Consider the following 14883-nt stretch of genomic DNA (forward strand, 5'->3'; position numbering starts at 1 on the left):
TCTCCCAAAATAAAGCTTTGAAATTAGTTCTGGATAAACCTTGGTACTTTTCAACTCAGTGGCTACATCAAATCGCGAATATTAACAGAATATTACAGCTTGCAGAGAAAAGCACGAGAGCTTTTCTACGCAGATGTAAGTCGGTAAAGAACCCGCTAATTGCATCTTTCTCTAATTATTGCTAAGGTATACATTATTAGAGTTAGTTTAGGCTAGTAATAGGTACTAACAAATTTATAATACGTCGAAATTGTTGCATCATTGAAAATTGAAGACTATCATGTCAATATCACCCGAAAGTGGACATATGCATATATTACATGTTACGTACTAAGAAATACACAAAACCTTTCGTACCTGAAGCGTCCAGCTTCCGGTTTCCCGACTTGTTTGTAAATAATCGCGTGCTTTCATTGGGATATACCGAAAGATCATACGTAAGGCACCAACTGTCAATCAAATCAACGGCACGTTATATAGATTGTTTGTGTCACAGTTGTGTATTTCTGTACAAACTGGCGATAGCACACATCCTTTTTAGCAGTCTTTCGTTGCTTCTATTGTCAGGTAGCGGTCAGCCTTCTCACGAATATCACGTCCAACCAGTCTCTTCAGATATTTCAGCGTGATATTAAGCTGGTCTGTCTGAAATTCAAGCAAAACTTGCTCTAAGTGCTCTACACCCCCCTTTTAACATTACTGAATAGATACCATCCATACCCGGTGCTTTGAAGTGTTCAAGGGACATTATAGCAGCTCGCGCTTTTTCATTGATAATTACTACTCTCAAAATGTTCCAATTCCCCTTGCAACACTTTTATGTTGCTCGTGAAAGCTCCACCCCGTTTTCTAAGAAAGTCCACCTTGGCCGACTCATCCCTTTTCAGGATTCTGCACAACATTGAAGTTTTTGCTTTCCACTTCCTCACAGTAAGCTATAAAGGAGTTTCACTTAGAATGTTTTATGAGGTTTTTCATTCATGCTATGAATTCCGGAAGATTGCCCGATCTTTATTCTTACTGCTTTTACAAGCGCAATTCAAAAGTCGTCTACTTGTAGCTTTTGCTTCGGCGAAAACTATAAAATATCATAGGGTAAGTAAGCAGAGGTAACTATGACGTTTCTCCTCTTATCATTAACCTGGCCTTGTACGACGACCGTAACTAGATCTTAGGAAGAGAATTGTCTCAGCATAGTTGCCTCCAACAATTTTGACATCAGAACGCAGGACATCAGTCTCGAGCATCTCTCATCACTTTTACTGATCGAATACCACAGATTTTATTTAAACGAACCTAAGGCTCTGGAACTAGAAGTATATAAAGATAGTCCTGCAATTTTGCCAGCCTTTTTGACTGTAGCTAGGAAGGTGCTTTGGCATGCTACAGGTTAATTTGACTAACTTTTATGTGTAGTCTAATAGGAAAACCGCCACTAACCAAAAAGTCTGCTGCGTCTATCGTCTGCGTGGATGTAACCGGGGTTAGAGCTTGTCCTCACCTTTGGTCGTTGAGAAGATTTTTACATCACCAATGAGGATAGCTTTGAGCGCTTCCGCTTAGAATTTAACTAGGAAACGTCCACAAACCCTTCATGTCTTTTCTAGGATTCTGTTTTTGTTCACATCTTTCCTGAAGGGTTAAGACATTCTGCTCTAGCTAAACTGCATTTACTTGCCAATGCTTTTTCCTCAATTCTAGCCAACTAGAACATGCAGGGGCCGATCATATTTGCTAGAGTAAAATCGGGGATGGTATCATTTGATATTCACTCATCTTAATGGAGGAAACCATCAGTCCCAAAACAAATTGTTGCCACATTTTATTTTGAAAGACTACTTCACTATTTATCAAATTAATTCTTGATTATATAAATTTTCGCTTGTGTTACAGAGAATCATGGACACAGCTGAAAACACAGCCATGTCTCACCAGAATGAGGAAGTTGACAAATACTTTGAATATTACAATTCAAAAGATATGATCGAGCCTGGGGAAACACCGCCGACTGAACCACCCAGAGATCTCGAAGAAATGGGAGTGCCTCGCATTGTCCTACCCCCAAAAGAAATTGTTCTTACGCCAAATGCACAATTTTTCAATATACCTGTAAATACTAGTGTGAGTTCTGTACATGTTCCAACGAATGTTTTCGATCGAGGTAACTTCACTTACAACTGCAATTATAGGACTATTAACTGTGAATAATTTTTCTTTCAGCAAACGAAGTAATTAAGGCAATAAAGTGGTCGGAAAACCTTGACCGGATATTTCGGGACAACTATCGAAAAGACCCGACTTTGTCTTTTCAGTTTTTTGGTAGTTCGACTGGTTTTATGCGTCAGTTCCCTGCGTCTAAATGGTCCTACGACCCGGTTGATCTCTACGATTGTCGGTTACGTTCATGGTATATAGAGGCTGCGACAAGTCCCAAGGATGTTATCATCCTGGTGGATAGTTCAGGTTCTATGACTGGACAGAGGAAAGATATCGCAAAGCATGTTGTCGGGACAATCCTAGATACGTTAGGAACAAATGACTTTGTGAATATCTTCACCTTTGCCGAGGAGATAGAACCAGTAGTGCCATGCTTTAATAATATGTTAGTCCAGGTAAACATACACAGATACTAATACATATACCACATTCAAATTCCGCACAAAACGAATTTCGCACAAACGAAGCAACCATGGCTCATGGGCTTATCGTGTTTCGCATAGATTACCAATCACTTTCCGATTCAAATGTTTATAATGAAAGTCATCTTACAGGCAACCTTAGGAAACATCCGACAATTTAAGTTAAGTCTGGAATCCTTAAACACTCAATCAATTGCAAATTTCTCAGCAGCCCTGACAAGAGCATTTGAAATCCTCGAAGATTATCGGAATGAAAGCACAGGCGCGTCTTGCAATCAGGCGATAATGCTAATTTCCGACGGCGCCCCATACAATTACAGGGACATCTTCGAACAGTTCAACTGGCGAAACTTGCCTTATATGCCCGTGCGTGTGTTCACCTACTTGATTGGTAAGGAAGTGGCCGATGTAAAGGAAATTAAGTGGATGGCCTGTGCAAACCAGGGGTATTATGTACACCTCAGTGACCTGGCCGAAGTGCGAGAACAAGTTTTGAATTACATCCCTGTGATGGCTAGACCACTAGTATTAGGAAGACATGATCACCCAGTGATATGGTCACAGGTTTACGCAGATGTTATAGTATGTCTTCCAAACCCTCTTTCGTGCAAATATTAATCCAGGCTTTTATCTAAGGATCCAAAAATGACTGATTGGCTTTGGGAGGTGAAAGAATGTGAAGAGCAGAAAGATCGATTTCTTAGTGCCCGAAGGAATAAGTTATATTTTTCTGACGCCGAGCGAGAGCGGAGGGAGATGAGAAAACTTTATAGGGTGCGTTTATCATGAAAGTGTAGTTGGTAGTGCAATGTCACTTCATTGGACTTCTCACGTTTGTACTTCCAGAATTTGCAGCAATCCAAGGAATCGCCCAAATATAATTTTGTGACCACCGTTTCCATCCCAATTTATGATCGACGGGAAAACGCGGTAAGTACAATACACCATTCCACCCTGTGCAGCGGGACGAGTGGAGTGGAAATATCAAAAGAATTTGCTGATAATTTTTCAATTTATTCCTTTGTGTTAATCAATAATCAAAAAATAAATATGAGAAAAATCGCGCTCTCGTAGAATATCACCGAAGATGTCTTGATTAATGAAGCGTACTGGGAAAGAATAACACGTGAGGTACATTGCTTAGAATGAAGGTATCAGGCCATTAGTGAATATGTTACTCGCTAGATTTTTCAAAACCTAGATTCAGTAAAGTATTTCTTTTTAGCCCTTTATGGAAACGAATATGACAAAATGAATTTTACTATTTATATATAATCTCAGTAGTAGCCCATACAGAAGTGGATATTCATAACATGTTAATGAAAGTATATAGGTAGAGGTAAAAGTACATACATAAATACAGTCCGTAGAGCTTTATACTGTAATCGTGAATATTTATCCTACTTAATTATCATTTATTGAATTGACAAGTAAATCGTGATCGTAGTATCCAGAAGCAGCTACTCAAACTATGCTTCCTTCCACATATTCTCAAATATAAATAATATTATACAATATGATAGATAAAAACTTTCAGATTCCATATTTTAGCGCTAGGCTTTTGAATAATTGTACATTAACAACTTATTTGCAGATATGTCTTTATAGAGAACTAAATTTATTAGCGTTGAACTCCTTTGAAATATACCTAGAGCATGGAGACGTTTTCTAAGTAGTGCACAGATATGTAAGAATTAGATACTTTTAATGAAGCCCACTACTACTACTTGCTTAATTGGAAAAAAATAAAAACAAAGGTTTAACTTCCTGCTCTCTGGTGATTGCCTATAAACCAACCCCCAAACCCAATCCACTCAATGCAGGCGTTGCATGGGAAGCAAGGAGGAAGGAAAGCTTTCTGTAAGTTGCTATGCGGGGACACCGTCTTTACTAATTGTTGGCTACATGCTCCAATTGCTTCCACATTTCACAAGAGTGCATAAGTAATTCTGCAATTTAACCTCTGCTGGATTGCATAGGGAAAAATTAAACGAAGTTTAAAGGTTTTGAATAAAGAACATTCTCTACTACTCCCATTTCGCAATACCGAGAAATCATTGAAACGGAGTAGCTTGAACTTGTTATAGATATCGTTACGTGGATGCCAAGAGTTCCGTTCTCAGAAAAGTTACCGATTTGTAATAATCCAGGATTTAAAAAGCTCCTTTTATGTGGAACCATGTGACTTCTGTAATCGAACACTTGTATAAATCACCCACATTCTCTGATGGGACATTGCTTTAATGTCGAAACTTCTTAGTCACATTTATTTGGAATAATTGACTACAGATGGTCAATTATTCCAAATAAATATTCGTCTTACTCTTATACAATTTTTCTGTCATTGTTAATTGTTATTACTATGAATTGTAATTGACGCCACGAATTTTTCCAAAGTGATTTTCGTCTTATTGCCCACCGCCTAAATTAAGAATTATTGCTATTTAACCAAAAGAGCAGGTTCACAAATCGAATCCTTCTTTACTTCTACGGCTCACAAGATATAATTATCAGAACTTATTGGAGCAGTTATGAGATCGTTTGGATGAATTCTCATGTTGATGTCATCAGTACACCTTTGGAGGTGATAGTTTTTCCACTACAAGGTCCACAGCTAAGGTGGTAGAATTCTCTCCCTGTGGACATTCCCTTCATATGGCACCTTAAAAGTCTAACCAAACAGATTTGCTTGACTAACATTTCTAGCCACGATTGTAGAAGTCCATATTTAATACTTTTAGTACTCTGCTTCTTAATCGCTGCTATCATCGATCCAAAGAAAATACTATTGATAGCGCTTATTATAGCCACCAGGACTACGATAGTCACCCATTTGTGTTTTGTTGCGGCCTTAATTTTGGAATTAATAAGCATGCTAGCTGCGAAACAGAGGGGGATGTAAGTCTTATGTGCTTTTCAAAGATTTTTTACAGAGTTTTAACATGAAAGATTTAACCTATTGGACTATAATGGATTATATTGCCCTGGTTTAATCGATCAACTTGTTTTTCTATCAGTCAGTTGTAGACTCGGCTATCGTAGAGTGGTTTCCAAGCTTCCTTCTGCAGATCTCATGGGAAGCCAATCAGACCATTACGATTATTGAAGTCTACACTTGTTCCTTTCCTTATGGAGGATTTAGATTTTTCAATAAATAGCTGCTCATCGATTTTATTTTCTCATTTGGTGGAAAATACGCCCTAACGCTCTTATATATTTCTTATACTAGTTCGGTAATGATGTTCTCCGTTGAGTTTCAGAGAAGTCCTAAACGATGGGTTTAAATCGGCCTCTCTGAGTGACCTTTGGTGGCGATCTTTAAGGTCTCGTGTTAGGGTTCCATACAGCCGTTGGCCTACTGTTGTCTTAGTGCGCTTGATCCCGAGCCGCAACATGAGGTTAGCGAATACTTTAGACTCGAATTAGTGTTCTTTGTCTAATAAGATCCAGTGGGGAAAACCATACCCTAGCATTTAATCTTTTTTTCAATTTTTATAACCTTTGTCCCGCTCGTATTAAACTCGATCATTGAGAGGACTTCAAATCGCCATTGCTGTTTCGGTTGGAATTTCATTCATGCCCGACCGAGTTCTTATCAGCGTGAATTACATGACCATACCATAGAAGACGCCTCCTTTGTAATTTTTCTACGATATATACAACACGATAGAAATCGCGGATGTAGTCATAGTGAATTACACGACTGAGCTTCCTCTCCATTCCTGCGTGGCGGCGTTCATTATCTTTGGTTATTGGCCAATTCTGAAAACTGTAGAGGACGCCAGTACAGAAGACACTGTGGTAGATTTGAGATGGTGGCTTATGTGTTAATTACGAAGAACGCTAGTTGTGGAAGGCCACTTCATTCAGGTTGCACTAATGCATGAAGTAATTTCATAGCGGGGTTCAGTGTTGGCATTGATCCAAAATACTTAAGTCGCTTGGTTTTCGGCAAGTCTCGGGTGCCACTGACACTGACAGTGGTAGTGTCTCTTTCGTTAGTATTAGTCCTAATCCTGTTTCATTCATATTCCACCGCTGACTGGACCATGTGAGGCAGTCGTTTCTTTATGTATAAGCACTGTGTGTGTGATTCAGAGTTCGCGCTGAAACTTTCGGTAGGGATTTGATTACAAGCATTTAATAAACGTGGAGCCTCCTTAGAGGCGATCAGTAATTTACCAAAACAGATCTGTCAAGGCTGAGTCAATTGAGGCGAAACATATCCTGATTAATTTAAGTGGTATAAAAGATATGATGCAAAGACGATACAAGGAGGCGTAAAAATCTTAGAAAGACGTTCGCGAGGGTCCTCCCGTTCTTGCTTTTTCCAGCCAGTTTTCCTTCGATTCTCCCTCAAGGCTCCCGTTCTGTTTTAGCACCTCTCTAAAGTTCTTCTTCTTCTTTCGCCGGTGGATCCCAGGCAGTGGAGCATCACATGCTCTGGATCTTCTGATATGCTATCATATTTAAGATAATCAGCAGAATCATCCATCCATCCATCCATCTAATGTATTTGTAGATGCGTTGTAGACCTTCATAGCCATTAGAGGATAAACCAGACTCACCTGCTTTCATCGTTAAGAATTTGCAAGCAACTCCGTTCAGTTAGGTTACTCGTCGTGCTTTTTGAAACTAGGTTTGATATCAATGTCCTCTCCTTCCTCTTTGTCCTCTTTGATAGCCAATTCTACTTGGATGATGTTTTTCTTGCTACCTTTTCTTATCAATATCTTCACATCGTATATCTTCACATCCTTTATGTTTCAGCTTTAATAACAAAGTGGAAAACGGAGGGGACTTGGTGGTACCTCCACTGTAAAGGCGTACTTTTCGCGCCCCTAATCCGTTCGCAAAATCCTCCGGGAGAGACAATTTTCGACAAACTTCCCAAGTAACTAGAAATGCCTATTTGAGCTAATGCTGTTTTAATTCAGTTCTAGTTGCCGAGTTATAACCGAAGTGGACGCGTCAAAACACATACTGGAGTTCCCACGGTGCAGCCTGTTGTGGAAGACTCTCTTGTATCGAACATGGTCTGCCGTCTTAGAAGCAACACCGTCTTTTGCTTTTTCCACTAATGGAGGAATATTCCTTCTTGTAGGCATGCCTTGAAAGTCCTGGCGAATATCCAAATGTAGGAGTTCTCCCCTATCCCACCATATATTTTCCGTAATTTCTCCTTGGTAACTTGAGGTATCGCGCACTCATTGAATTAGACTATCGTTTGCCTTTCACTGTTTTACTGATAACGAAACAACTTTTTTCAGAAACCACGTCCAGATCACAGTGGTCTTTGTCCTTATAGCATCATGAGGCTCTGCAAGCTTCACTCCAGGGGTTTGTCGAAACCCTAGAACAGTTATTTGAAGCAGTTGCTTCTGCTTCTTGGAAGGGTCTTTTCTAGCTTGTTTTGGATTACCGCCATACCTCTTCTCGATCATCGCTACTGGGTTTTCTTCAAAGCATTCCCTTATACGAAAATATGCACCTCATAAGGTTGCGGTTTCATTGCTTTGCCAGTAATTAGGTTACCTATTATTTAGTAGTCGCTTTCTAAGTAAACTAGATAGCCTTTCCTTTAGCCATCTCATTCACGGATATATCGGTCAAGGACGTCACGGAACACCTGTCGCAGACAAAAGCTTTCCCCATCCGTCCGACCAGCCGAGATATTTGCGCTCACGTATAGAAAGTGGAAAGTGTATGAATACCGCGCCCAGCCGCATGAATTTTTAAAGCAGTTTACTTCGTTTCGTAAAACACGGTATGCACCCGTGTTCTAAAATCCCCTGTTATGTTGTTCGGCCGACATTTTTGGTAACTGAAGTGTTAAGAGAAGTACGGTAGCTGTCTTTCCCGCGGTTAGTGTATGAGAGTAAGTTATGTGCCATTTGAAAGTAGTTGAAGTTGGTTTTTATCCTTCTGGTGACCTGATCGGCCGTTTTCATTTTATTTTCCTCATCAAAGAGGTATTAGGAGTTTGATCTGCGCTGGTGGAATCCGCTGGGTGAGACTAGATTAAAACATTAACATGTTAAGGCGGTGACGGAATTACAAGCACCTTAGTTGAGGAGCATCCGCTGAGCAGAATACTTAGGGCAGTTTTTTTGGATTTCGGCAGGAAGATCATCTGTCTTTCAGCTGGTGTGAGATATCTGATCAACTTGATCACATTCTATCCTAGAGCCCAAAATTCGCATAGAAATCAAGAAGTTTATTGTCGAAAACGACAAAAAAGTCCCATTCAACCGCTAGGGAGCTCTGTCCTATCCTCCTTTTCCTGACTGACAAAAAGGTATTTTTGTATCAATAGATATAAACTGGTTACACTCAACATCGAAAATTCTTAGTCGGTATTCACGTTAATGCTGAACTCTAGCGACTTCGAACGTCTCTTCCTATTTTATTATTGTTGCACTGAGGTAGGTCCTAGGCAGTCTCATAAAACTTGCCGGTTACTTCCTTGGCATTCCATTTTCGGTTTCTATGTATATGTAAATTCGTAATCCACTTGACAAGGACAACGAAAAAATAATTATAATTATACCGTGGAGCACACGAACGTGTGAAAATATCCTGATGGGTTGGATCATGTCTAAGATCCATGTCAACATTAACATGGTCAAAAATGTAGTGAAATCGTGGTGACTTTCTCTCAAGGTTATAGGAAAGATACAATTCTGCTCCGATTGTGCTTCTTGTCTCAGTAATGGACTATTGTACTATATGCTAATGGGGCTAATATGTTAATTACGTAATTTGTGTGTAAACTGCAGAAAGAAGAACTGTAATTTTTCATTGTAAGTTATGATGAAAGTAGTCGTTTTTAGGATAAAATTGAATTTTCCAAGTTTATGGCTATAGTTACTTTTAACAATATGAAGTTGATAAAATCTTTATTCTATGATGTTTAGTGTTTTGCAACAGAAAACTTAATATTTAAAGGATGCTACATCCTGAAGTCATTAGAAAGTGCGATATGGTACTCACACTATACATTATAATCCAAAATTCCAATTCAAAATTTACCTTCCAGCATTATTAAGTTTTCATGTTTTGCAGTATGACAAAAGTTGTGTCGAATAGGTCATATTATTTTAGAGATTAGATTTATTGGATTACAAACATTGCGCCGTGACATTCTTATAACAAATTTATTTTAATCATTACATTTAAGACTCGCATTGCGAACCTACTTGGCGTTGCAGGAACAGATATTCCTATAAAGGAAATCAAAAAGATGATGACACCTCATATGGTAAGTTATTCTTAGTCATTAGATATATCTATATCATAAAACGTATGCAGCATATTTATTTATAGATATATTCAAATAACAATAAAATTCATAGACTTGATACAACATTTTAAAACTGTACTCCGATTCACGTGCCCACATTAATGGCGTTTTTCAATCTTCCTTCCTTCCTTCAAGGAAGTGCGGAGTATTATGTGCTCCGGGTCCTCGGGTGCATCAGCACAGGGAAATTTATCCTCTTTCTCTCATAAAGGTACGCCTTCATCGCTGCAATCTCTGTTGATTTGAACTTTCTGCTGTTTGCCGTCATAATCTACGTGCACCTTGAAATTCAGCCTGACATCGGTTATCACCCTTAGGTGCGTCTTTTCCTTCGTCAGATACACTGAGACCATTGGTAGCCACGATTAGTTAATATGAATAATTTCACTTACACTTCCAAGTTAAGTAGCCAGAGACAGTAAGATTTATTTCTTAACTTTTCAGATAGATTTGACGTTTTGTCTCAAGTCACCGTTTTATGTAGCATTCCGGTCAATTTTATGTATAAACTGTTTAATATTTCTTCAAAACTTCTGGTATTCTCGCTCCAGCTCCTAGTGGTACATGATTTCTGGTTCCGCTAGTGGTTCATCACCCTTCCTTTCAGGTCACCTCTTCATAAAGATACTGTTGGTTTAGATATCTTTTACACTATTTTATAATTGTTCATACGACTAAAGTACCTTAGTAGATATTAGGTTGTTGCATATGAAATGGCCGTTTTGGCAATCAAGTCAAGTTAGGTGCAATTTTGGTGTATTAAACCACCACCAGTTGGCGCTGTTGGTGTTGAATATTGAAGTATAAATACTCCTACATTTAATCAAGGCGTCATTTCAGTTTTGACCATCGTTGGGATAACAGGGAATAGAAAGTAGAAAAAGGAAGGAAAGAAAAGAGCGAAGAACGTATACTTTTTCTGTATAAGTTCAAACTCGGTCATAAAGCGGCGGAGGCGAACAAGAACATTAACAGCGCATTTGGAGCTGATACGGTAACCGAACGAAACACACCGCGGTGGTTCGAAAAAATTCCGGTCAGGCGACGTAAACCTTCAAAGTGAACCACGTGGACATCCAGGACCGTCACCGTGACAACGACGAGCTGCGTTTGCTAGTCGAATCCGGCACACGTCAGTCTGTGAGGGACATTGCAGAGAAACTGGGCGTGCACTATTCGACAGTTTCCCGGCACTTGCAACAACTTGGAAAGATGAATTGCTCAACAAGTGGGTTCCGCTTGCCCTTACGGAACGAATGGAAATTTGCAGTTCTACTCACCGGCAACAGAACCGATCCCTTTTTGCGTAGAATAGTGACGTGTGATGAAAGGTGGATATTATACGAAAATTGTCCCCAATCAGTACAATGGCTAGATGCTGATGTACCACGAAAGCATATGCCGAAACCGAGCCTCCATCCAAAGAAGGTAATGGTGACTATTTGGTGGTCTACAGCTGGAGTTATCCACTATTCTTTTTTGGCACCTGGAGAAACTGTGCCCAACTCGACTAAATGCAGCAAAAATTTAGTATTCAACAGCCGAGATTGGTGAACAGAGATGGTGTGATACTCCTTCACGACAATGCACGACCTCATGTTTCCAGAACAATGATTCAAAAGTTGAACGAATTGCAATATGAGACTCTGCCTCACCCACCATATTCACCGGACCTTTCACCAACCGACTACCACTTTTTTAAGCATTTGGATCATTTTTTGGTGGAGAAACAATTTGGGAACGAAAAGGCTGTCAAAATTGCCTTCGACGAATTTATCAACACCCGACCGTTGGACTTCTACGAAACTGGCATAAATGCTCTTGAATCTCGCTGGGAAAAGTGTTTTGAATCGACTGGCACCTATTTTGATTAAATAAATAAATTTTTGTAAGCTTTACAGTCGTTATAAATTTTAGTACAAAAACGGCCATTTCATTTGCAACAACCTAATAAAAGCTAATTAAAACAATAAAAACAATTTTCGCTGTCAAAAATTGTTTTTCGGTGTCATAGTCACCGCGATTCGCACTTAAATGCATTCACCATGCAAACCTTATGTAGTCGTTTCATCCATCTCAAATATAGAGGAAGATTACGTCGTCGTCACAGTGAGAGCAACGTCCATTTAGAATCCGGAAAGTTCTGGCACACGTTAGACTTAAGAATCTTCCTCGAAGGGTGGTCATGTTTCCAACCTTGATCAATACCTCATTTCATAAAGCCTTCTATTAGTATTTGTCCTAGGTTGTCGTCAATTGGCTACCCCGCTTCACGATGCATGCGTTGAAATCACCAGAAACCATTTTATTGTTGGGATTTTGAAAGTTAAACACGAACTGAAATGAGAAGGTGGGAAACTCTCAACCTGGTGATTACGGCTGATAGTGTGTTTTATAGAACGACGTTTGGAGAGGTCAAACGGAGGTATCAAGCGTCGACACATAAATTATAGGTTTTTTGGACGGGGCGCCGGGAGCTTTCTTGGGATCTCGAAATAAAGATACATAACGAGATAGAAAAACCAACCCTGAACATAGCTGAGATCCGTAGATATATTGTCTCTTATTTCTGGTCCGTACATGGAGTTGGGAAATCTTAGAAAGAAAAAGACACGTCCGCTCGAACTTCGCCGAAGAAACGTCGGAGGTAGCGCAGTCGTGGACTCGTACCTTTATTTCTTCCTTCCCCCTTCAGCAGCACCTGCATTGTTTTGCCACAGCAGAGGAACCGTTAGCCAGTTCTCGTTCGACCTTAATATCGTCGCAACTATATTCTGCAGGCTCACGTTCCTCACAACACTTGGTTCACATTCCTCATCTCCATTGTGAGTCTTAGGGAGGTGGCCCTCCGATAACTCATCGCATCTAACACAATTCAGTGAATCATCCAACTCAAAGCGATGCAGATACTGCCTCTCGCAACCGGGTCCGTGAGGAACTAGATAATATGTTAGTTGGTCTTTCCGCGTTTCTGACGCTTTCCTGCGTTTTGTGTACCTCTTCATATATCTTGCATGGTACAACACACTCATTTCTTTCGCCAGAATATCGACAAGGATTGTGTTGATTAGTAGGGTGATATCAAGGACTGAAAGGTGTTTTATACTAGCCCTGCTAAACACCGATAGGTTTGTGGTAAGAGAAAAGTTTGTTGATTTCCAAACTACCACACAGCGTGTGTCTCGCATTGACGTCGCAGTCTGTCAATAGATTGGGCTTCTTTGCTACCATGTAATGGTGTGGTTCTTCTGGTGGAGCTGATCGAGGAGGAATTATACACGTTCCTCATTCCTGTCTGCTCTAGTTTGATCACGGTTAATTCGCTGGAATTCAGGTACGAATACAGAAAAGAGTGCAGGCTCTTCCTGGCGAAGATTCATTCTCTAGGTGCTCCCTGATCAATATCTCTTGCGCTGGGAGTAAATTGTAATATTTACTCTGTCGGTCTCCTCCGATCCAGGACTCCAGCATTCATGTGACATTGATATCTTCCTCTAGGAAGAAGATCAGCAGATCAGTTGAGGCGCACTTCGTATGCTAGTGATTTATCTGCGCTATCCTTAATATGTTCTGCTTACGTAGGGATTTCGTAAATCTCCGTCAGACCATTGATTTTCAACCCTTCTGACAGCTCATTAGTGGCGTCGACAGAATGTAGATTATCGTCTGGTTTCGCGATGACCATATTCGATAGCCTGAGCTCAACGCTGGCCCAACCTACGACGCCAGTATGCCGCTGGCGAAATTTCTATGTGTCATTGAAGAGTTTCGCAGTTCGTACCTTGTTGGCCGACTGTTGCTGTTTCCCTGTTTGCAGAGGCTGCTTGGCGTCCGAGCCCTTGCATACTATACTCCGCTTGTGTAGTTGTTCTACCTCGTCTTGAGATCGATTGCGCTTGATGGCGGTAAACTTCGCTTTCTATCAGTTTCTCAGGCATTATTCTTATGTTGTTACTGTACTATTACTGATAATTAGCTAAAGGACTTGTATCTCACGCATCGACAGTACCGGCCTCCTTGTTCTTCGCAATTTTGCTCAGAATATGTATAGCTTTCTGGCACTGGTTCTTGAGCAGGACTCTAATGGACTTTCACTTTTTTGCTACATTCTGGCGGCCGACATTCTTCTTAGCTCTTGCTTTCAAGGGGACTCCAGACGTCAAAGGTATCGGGTTAAGAGTACTATGGTGTTCGCGGCACAAGGGGGACAAACAGATACTCGTCCCTGTACTACACACCCTTAGCACGCTCAAAGGCCGTTCCCAGCGGCCATCGTGGTGAGGACGTCGAAGCGTTTGTCGAATTATACAACCTTAACTTGTGTCATAACTTAAAAAACATTTCTAATATTTCATCTAACTAATAAAGTTATTATTCATTTTTCTTATTTTTATCGTTCCTTTTGAACCACAACAAAAAGCTTGGAGTTAATGGATATGCCTTCATTGTTACTAACAATGGATATATATTGGTTCACCCAGACTTAAGGCCCATAGTAAGTATTTTCTCCTGTACATCTGTAAGTTAAGGTGTTTATCAACTGCTTCTGTAAATGTTGCATGGTTGAGTTTCCAATTTATGATGCTGCTATAAATGTACAAATCCATATCTATATACTCTATTACATGAATGCATTACGAACTACAGTAAATGAAATATTTCAGTTCCAAGACATACTCAAACCAGCATATAATAGCATAGATATGATGGAAGTGGAATTACTGGATGATGACCGCTCACCCCGGGATTTCAATACTAATCTTGTTATGGTAAATTTTATAGGCAATTTCCGATGAAAATTTAATAACCAAATGCGTACTTCAGATAAGAGACTCCATTATAAAACAAGAAAGTGGCAATACATGGATGATTACGAAATCTCATTATGATGACATGGTAAGCAAAAAAAAAAGAAATCGACAAACTAATAATATATTTAAA

At 39.9% G+C, this 14883-nt stretch overlaps 1 protein-coding gene across 9 annotated transcripts in view; it reads left to right on the forward strand.

The window, feature by feature from the left end:
• LOC119648352 (voltage-dependent calcium channel subunit alpha-2/delta-3) overlaps positions 1-14883 on the forward strand; it is a 78046-nt gene that overhangs the window by 8978 nt on the left and 54185 nt on the right. For 6 of the 9 annotated variants that reach the window (XM_038050054.1, XM_038050057.1, XM_038050056.1 and 3 more), the window contains exons 4-13: positions 1894-2161; positions 2221-2612; positions 2772-3221; positions 3276-3413; positions 3486-3569; positions 3714-3770; positions 9820-9900; positions 14363-14437; positions 14607-14711; positions 14767-14838. In XM_038050054.1, coding sequence (XP_037905982.1) covers positions 1894-2161; positions 2221-2612; positions 2772-3221; positions 3276-3413; positions 3486-3569; positions 3714-3770; positions 9820-9900; positions 14363-14437; positions 14607-14711; positions 14767-14838 — 1722 coding nt within the window. The remainder of the gene's footprint in view (positions 1-1893; positions 2162-2220; positions 2613-2771; positions 3222-3275; positions 3414-3485; positions 3570-3713; positions 3771-9819; positions 9901-14362; positions 14438-14606; positions 14712-14766; positions 14839-14883) is intronic. The other 3 variants (XM_038050059.1, XM_038050062.1, XM_038050063.1) reach the window with 1 other exon arrangement.

The sequence above is a fragment of the Hermetia illucens genome, chromosome 2 (genome assembly GCF_905115235.1).
Source record: "Hermetia illucens chromosome 2, iHerIll2.2.curated.20191125, whole genome shotgun sequence".
Taxonomy (NCBI): domain Eukaryota; kingdom Metazoa; phylum Arthropoda; class Insecta; order Diptera; family Stratiomyidae; genus Hermetia; species Hermetia illucens.